We start from the raw sequence: 8,393 nt of genomic DNA, 5'->3' as shown, positions 1-8,393 counted from the left end.
TTTTGTATATTCATCATTTTTATACAATGGCCTTGAAGAAGAAGCTTTTGTAACATCTTCATTTTTTCATTTTGAAATGAGATATATTCAGGTAAAGATTGAGCTCAGACAGGTCTATAATTTCCTATTGTTATTTAGACTAAAAAGAGATGGGAGTATACACCTGGAGAAGCATGATAAATAAATTATAATGTTCTTTTCAGAAGGTGATTCGAGATTTCCCAAACCAAAAGTTGTAAAAAAGAAGAAAGAAACAGGAGGAGGATGACAAAAGTGAAATTAAAGACTAGAATGAAGGATCTGTCAAAGCCAAGTGTCCCACAAATGAACAATCTGATATAACCTCAGTAAAGCCTAGACAGAAAAGTTATTCAGAACAAAAGAGTACAGAAAAAAGATCCCATCTTGCCTAATATTGGGACAATCAAAAGAGTTGAAAGATACGAGTAGATGTAGCAGCCCTTGACTGAAAAATGAAGGTAAAACAGGAGGATAAACATTATTTGCTGGTTGTATTGAAGTGGGAAGACATCCAGAATCAAAATGAGTTGCTAAAACCCTAATCAATTCCTGCTGGCATGATTCTCCTGAATGAAAAATCAGTTTGTGTGAAATATCTGCAAAGACAAAATGGTACAGGAAAGAAATGCTTTTGAGGTCAGCTGAAATGTTGGGTAAGACAAGTGCCTTGCAAAACAACATGATGGGCTAAAATGACAAAGGAACACAAGCATACTTTGGGGCAAAGCTATTCAAAGGCTATTTGCACTAGCTGTCTCTATTTCGAAGTAATAGACTAGAATGAACACAGCTGGAAAACACTATCCACCAACATTTGTCAGACTGAAAAGTGGCATTTGGCCATCACTCTTATAACACAACCATGGCCCAAAAGTATGGAGTACAACATTTTCAGGAAGTAACAGGACATGAATCATGGAACCTTAGATCTATGATCCACAGTTTGAAATAATAACCACTGGGCTGCATTCAGCCAAAAGAACATATGATGTAGGAAACATGCAGTTAATGAAGACTGCAAGGTAGATATTTGAGCTTAACCAAAAGAATCAGAAGAAAGAATAGGTAATAGCTAATAATTGCACAGAAAAAGAAAGTCTAAAAGCAAGACAAATCATAGCACGCAGGACAGAAAGTTGATGATTGGTCAAACTAAAAGCATATGCATCCCCAGGATCACCCTGTATGCATGAAGCAGACTGAATGAATAAGATCTCCAGAGAAGTTGTAGAATTTTCAATATTGTTAAAAGTATATGCATCTGAATTAATGTTGATTTCCAAGTCCATCATACAAGAGTTAAAAGCATTATGCTAATGACATTCATAACTATAGTCACATTTATTGACAGCACAAGAGCAACTCAACTAGGAAAGGATCCAAGTAATTCAGTGGCAAGTCTGCCTGTTTTAAGCTATGAGTTTAGGTAATGTATAAGAAATAGATATACTGATTATAAAATTTTAAACTAACGTCATTTTCCAACATATTATGCATTCCCATAGAGGCTAGGTTAAAGGATTCTTCAAACTTATCTTCTGCAAGTTTAATTTCATCTTCTGTGACATGAGTCCCTGAGAAAGATAACACAACTTATTTAATCAAAGACAATCTACTGCCAGAGTAAATAACTTACGTGACAGAACTAAATTTACAAACTGCCAAAATATGAATGCATTTTTAAGGACAAAATGGTGTCTTAAGTACACGATTTTTAATTAGCTTGTCCCTTATAAGCTTTCAGTAAGAAACATTATCTATCATGCTTCCTTTCGATGCATAACACACACACACACACACACACACACACAGTATTTATCACTCTTATAAATATACATATTCACAAGGTATCTATCACTCATAATTAAAAGAATTTCATCCTTCCAACTAGTTTAGTGATAACAAGTGTCACAGAAAGATATGAAAATATCTATATCTCATTTGTGTAGACAGTTTTTGAAATTTGTGAAGTTCAAATACTATAATTTAATATATTTCCATACATTGAAATATACATGTAACATCTGAAAAATTAACAACATAAGTTCATCTTTTACCTGACAATAAAAAAACAGTTTTAATGCAACTGAAATATTATGTTTCTAAGTCCCAATTTCAGACTTAATGCTATAAAAGTTGCAGTTAGGTCTACTTTGAATATGGATAAATGTTAATCTAAATCTAACTAACAAACTCAAATTAAAACTCAACAGTCCTATCACTTATACTTACTTTGTTTAATTCTTTCATGAAAATTCAATCAGTAATAATAAATTCAGTATTAAAAAATATATTCTATGGTTCATTGGTAATACCTTTGGCCTGTTTTCTTTTTTTGCAGTCATAATCTAACCTTCTTCCTTGAAGCTTCTTTCTGTGATGCTATAAATACATAACGTTAGTTCAGTTGAGTAATTTTGATTAAAATCTAACATACAGAACAGTAATCAGTAGCAAACACCTATATGTGAGAAATCTATTACTAGAGAAACCAATTCTTTAGGAGGTAAAACTGATAATACTAACTACTATTTTTATCATATATAGTGTGTTTAATGACCCAATAAAATATCTAAACCATTATGAATTGATTAATAAAATATAAACCCACTAACACACTACACTACACTGAAGCCTAAATCACATGAACTATCCAAACCAACAAGCACATTAATTTAAAAGATAATTTCTTTAATAGTCGCACTACATTTTAGTTATATTGCTCTCAACATTTTAGAAGCTTTAAAGACAAAAAAAAAACTTAAGTTATTAGAACATCTAGAGACCCTGTGTTTAGATTGCATAAATATATTACTTCATAGAGGTTTTTATCATTTATTAACAACCTGTTTTGAAATATGCTAAAAAACTATATAATACAAAACTTCTGAATTACTCTCATTAACTTAAAGATTGTCAGTGGTTGTTTGTTTACTTCCTTCAGTGACAAAGGCTATATAAACCAAAGTCAACAATGAAAATAACTTAATGTTTAGAGGATTATGAGTGGAAATACATCCATTTTACTTTTTTACAGAGGATGAGGTTGGCTTTGGAAGTCAGTTATAATTTTTGGTCACACTAATAAAAAGTAGTTTCAGGTACAAGAACTTATGATTGGCAAAAGCAATTATCTAGTCTCATACTCTACCAAGCCAATTTTTTTCAGTCTCATTTTTAATAATATGATGTAAATCCTGGAAGCATTTTCAGTTCAAATGTAGTATAACTTACCATTTTCATAATTACAAATTCAGACAAGTTCTCCTATCACAAAAATCAAATTTAAACTCTGAAATAATATTATCAGCATGATTTGTCCTAAAACTTGTACATACTTTTGTCAGTGCAAAAACAAGGCAATCATAGCTCCTGAAGAAGTCAGGTCAGTTAAAGTCTCTCAAAGTAAGACAAAGGTTGAATTCAAGCTGTAACATACATTTAATAGTTCCTTTTTATTAGGAGGTTTTTCATCAGAAAATAAAAATTTTAATCTGAGTGTTAGAAACATCTATTCTATAAGAAGATATAAATCCCATACCAAAACATCCTTCAAATCCTTGGTCTGCAACTGATGAAGAGGTTCCAGAAAGTTTTGCTTGACATTGTCTTCAAGAGCATAGCGCACTTCTGCCATCTGTTGTAATGCCTCTCCTGTTTCTATCAGGCTCTGGCCTGTAGAAAGACATGATCGCAAGAAAAAAAAATACTGTATTAAAGTTATATTTTGTTACAGTTAACAGAACTAAGTATGGAAATCAGGGTAAAGGCAATCTTCACATATGCACTATACATATTAAGCCATAATGGTATGGTAAGTATCTGGTATCAAGGAAAACTTTCTATCTGTTTGTGGACACACCTGCTCCTAAACAAGCTGACCTATTCAGACCAAAGTTGGCATGCTAACTTGGTAGTATAAAAACAAACAAATTCATATTAAGCTTTCCTATGTATTGAAAAATGAAGATATTTCATAGAATAACTCGTATATTGTTACTACAATAGCTAGTGTAAATAGTTAAATATGAGCAAAACTCGTACCACAACAAAATTCTACAAGTCAAAGACTGTAAATAAAATTGTCAGTATTTTGGCTTGTTTTCCATAATAACCAAAATATACAGTAATAAAATATCCAGCTACAATACGAAAAATAAAGATATTTCTGCTGTTTAAGTTTCCTGCTCTTTTCTAATTCACACCCTTTAACTTCTGGTTCACACTAGGGTTAGAATAAGTGCTTAAGTCTGAATTAGAGAAGTATTTCATAACTAAATTATATTTTAGGATATATCTTATTTTTGATGTAGAATATAGTTTTCTGTAGAAGCAAAATTCAAAATTATTATTAAGTGTAAGGCATTAAGTGTACCAAATTCAGACAGTACAAATCTTAACTACATCTCTACTGTAAAATGGGCTGCTTTGAACAAGATGTGTCACAACTGCTTTGCCATTTCTGCCAAAATTCTTGACTGGACTGCTACAACTCTTCACTTCCAATCCACTTCCCCTGTCTTACACAATTTTCTTGGAGATTTGAATACTACTGAAAAATCTTGCAAAGATTTTGCTCATCTTTAACCAATTTATGAATGTTTTCAAAAGAAAAAAGACAGAGGGGTGCAGTCTCCTTAAAATAACCTTCAAAACTTAAGGTAACACATATAAAGTGCATTATCAGAGCTTAAAATAGGAAGTCCATTATGGACTAAGAGTTCACTTTTAATTGTAGATTTTCACCGGATCTGTTGGGCTTTCATCAAGGGTAAGACTTAGGTATGTAATATGTCTCTCAAAAAATTTGTTAATGTCAGGTTTTGAATATGGACTGGAATTCTTTTACAGTAGGTGTCTGCTACAGTAGGTGTTGGCAATAATTTTGAACAATAAACAGACAGCACACAATCCACTTGTTTTACAATAATATATTCAAAACAAGTCAAATGTATGTACAAAACTTCGTTTCACTATTAGTTATGAAAGTTATATCTAAAACTTTAAATAATTCTCTTTTCTTGTCAAAAGATCACACCTGCTAGTTCATTTACTTTAGAACTCAACTGACAAGATGAATTATTTTTCTCTACTCTGTTTCTTACTGTACAATAAACTATAGATTCATTTACGTTGCCCTGTAGGTTATCATATTTGAATTCAGAACTTTAACTAATTGTTTCCTTTTCATCAAAGGTCAACACAGGTGGGTTCAATTACTTTAAAACACAAGACAAATTCTTCTTCTTACAATACCACTGCAAAACTCTAAAAATCGCCCATACATACAAATAATTTACTGAAAATAAATCAAAATTAATCAAGCTCTTCGTATAGCTATAGCAATATTCAAAACAAGAATTAAGTCATTACTTGTGTAAATATTACTCTACACATATAGGTTAGATATTTAAACCAACTAAAAAAGTACTCGCAATTGAAAGAGTAGAACAAAGTTGAAAATGTTTTTTCATGTATAATGGGTTGTAAGTGAATAACAAACTAGATTTCTCATTATTTTAAAGTACTTCAGCAATCTAAATATGAATTTTCCTAGTGTATATTTTTGGACATATTTTAATAGTTCATGGCTAAGGGTAGAGCTGTTTACAAAATGAAGGTATCCTCTGAATGATGAGACAACAGGAATGTGTAGGTAAGCATCTGAGACATCTATCTTCGTCTTCCATAGTCCTAGAGTAAATGCTCATCACAGTGTGAGGAATGACTCCACGGTGAAATAGAGAAGGTTGATGAACTGGTTGAGACATGATAGGTCAATTACTGGATGCCAGTCTTCCGTTCTATTGGAGAACAATAAACAACCTAGAGCAAAACCCTGTAGAGGGAAGACTAACACATCCTATAGCTTTCTTGAGAAGGGGTGTCTGAACTGCATCAAAAACATGTTAGTATAATGTAGGAGAAGGGAAGGATACTAGGTATGTGGACAAAGAAGGAGGTTTGAGAAATTGAAAGGATAAACCCTCTGACAGTATACAAATCACCCATGGATCCAATGTAAAGTTGCACCATACGTGCATGAATCTGGCCACGTGACAAAACATGGAAAAAGGAACAGAGAAAGGGGCTGAAGGAGGAGGATGGGAAAGAAGAATAGGAATAGGCAAAGGCAGTTACAGCTGAGAGACCAAGAAAGAAATGAAGGAGTGGTGCAGAGCAGCCTCCACCCATGACTCCAATGTTAAAAAGGAGCCATCCAAATATCTTGTAGGTAGGCAATAAGTAGGGGCACAATAGTTAATAGAGCATCCCTACCAAGAAGGTCCCTACAACAGAGAAGTCTTGTTTGTATGGAAAGAGCTGAGGAGGACAAAAGTTACAATGTGGAGAAAATAAGGTTATAAGTATCCTCCGAAAACCCCACAGAAGATCAATGGATAGCCTCTGTGAGCAGAAGAAAGGTAACACAGGAGGGTAGTTAGGGTCAAACAGAGTCAGGAAAATCGGAAATGGGAGAACCTTACAGAAGTATCAGAATCCGAACCCCAAACCTGAATCAACGACTCCAAAAATGGGAAATCTGTTTGATGATATGCCAAAGCACATTGATCTGAAGCTCGAGGTGGACAAGGCATGCTGGCCCCTACATGCAATTGTGCCTGAAAGTCGTCAGCATGTACCTCAATATCTGGAGATGGAGGAAACAAGGCATTCTGGAGAAGGTGCTGAGTATAGGAGGAAAGAAGAAGAGTCATATAAAACCAGGGATACATATAAAATGTAACACACCTGTGACACTGTCTAGGAAGGCCAAGGGCAGCCTGAGAGTGTCCAAAGGAGAAACTTGGGACTGCACAGCATAGGAAGGAAAAAGGCTCTCTAAATCTTTGTCATCCTGTCCAGACTCCCCAGAAAAAGAAATATCCTGTCTGGGTTCTGGAGAAGCTGCTGGCTGCATGATGGTTTCAATCTCCCTTCTGACTAAGGCTGATATATCCTCATCTGATAGTGTGGAACCTGAAGCCTGAGACACAGCAGTTGTTGTAGAAGTATTCACAACTGTTGTTGTAGTGGGCTGCCTTGAACAAGAAAACTATTATGTGAGAGGAGGTAAGATATAGTGTCATAACAAGTTATTAATGGTAAATGCCTGACTTTATCATCTCTATATATAATAGCAAATGTATGTCTGTCTGTCCTGAATGGTTAATTGTAGCAAAAGAAAATCAAAATGCTTCTTTTCAAGAGTACATTACAGGAAAATTATTTATTTTTGCAATTCCTAAAATTTCATATCAATATTAGCATAAATTTATCAGTCTTTGTATGTGCTGAATGGTCAATTTGAGAAAACAACTTATTAAGAACAAAAACGTTTCTTTTGGTGAGGAAATTTCATTAAAAAAACTGGACTACCTTTGTTGACTAATTGAATGTTGGTATTATAAACATGCATGATTTTACTGCACCATGTCGAATAAATTGATATGAATTAAATATCTCCCCTTTGACACTTCTTATAGAAATGATAACTGTCAAAAAATGTTCACTTTAATAGTGGTCTCACTTGCACTATGTGAAAATGACAAGGAATGGTGGCATTCAACAGAAAATTTCTCTGTGTCTACTTAATGAACCTGAGAGGTCTATTGTGGTGAACTCACCAATTGCATAAAAAAAAAAAAACAATTTTTGCCAACAATACATTGAACTCGCTCTTTATTTAAAAACAAATGCAATATAATTTTCCTTATTGAAATAACACATGGAATGACAAAATACAGTTGTTAACAGCCTACTGCATATATGCTCTGTTTCAAGGAATAGGGTTGAGTGCATATTTTATATTTTTTCATCACTATTCTTAGGAAAATTACCATTGAATTGTTTCAATGGCATCTGCAAGCAACGGTATGTTATAAACACTTAAAAAACAGCTTAATCATAATCACAATGACACAGCAGATTTCTTAGCATACCAAATGGGTTTTCTTCTCCATAATTCATGCCATATTTCACCATCTCATCACCTAGAATTCCTTCAGGCTGTGGATAAGTATGATTCTTAGTTGTCCCTCGAAATTTGGAGCTAACTGTCATCTTTGCCCTTGAGGCTATAAAGAAATGTTATAATCTACTGGAGATATAAGGTGAGTTAACTTAAGAAAAATATAATATTTTATGATTTCAAATTTAGAAACACTGAATTTAAGATGGTCAAAAATTGCACAAGAACAGATACTCAATACCTAAAGTAATTGTTTAAAAAGCTTACTGAAATTGTAATTCAAACAACTTGAGAACATTAGTTCATCAAAAAACCTTGCCATAGTAGTTCCACTATTTACCACTCTCTTAGTCTCTAGGTAAATAATGTATTCTGGAAAATTAACATGTAATGAATTAAA

The 8,393-nt window shown here is 33.3% G+C and overlaps 1 protein-coding gene across 1 annotated transcript; it reads right to left on the bottom strand.

Annotated features, from left to right (window-relative positions):
* Positions 1–303: 303 nt before the first annotated feature.
* On the bottom strand, positions 304–8,115 carry LOC106460523 (endophilin-A-like). The gene is made up of 5 exons (XM_022387269.1): positions 7,965–8,115; positions 3,563–3,696; positions 2,337–2,403; positions 1,495–1,595; positions 304–354 (listed from the first exon to the last, which is right to left on the bottom strand). The coding sequence occupies exons 1-5, from the start codon at positions 8,083–8,085 to the stop codon at positions 304–306; spliced, it is 474 nt and encodes a 157-aa protein (XP_022242977.1). The 5' UTR covers positions 8,086–8,115.
* Positions 8,116–8,393: the final 278 nt, after the last annotated feature.

This window comes from Limulus polyphemus, unplaced genomic scaffold (assembly GCF_000517525.1).
Source record: "Limulus polyphemus unplaced genomic scaffold, Limulus_polyphemus-2.1.2 Scaffold787, whole genome shotgun sequence".
In the NCBI taxonomy this organism is placed as follows: domain Eukaryota; kingdom Metazoa; phylum Arthropoda; class Merostomata; order Xiphosura; family Limulidae; genus Limulus; species Limulus polyphemus.
The sequence above is the reverse complement of the archived record's forward strand: the minus strand, read 5'-3'. Positions and strand labels throughout refer to the sequence as shown.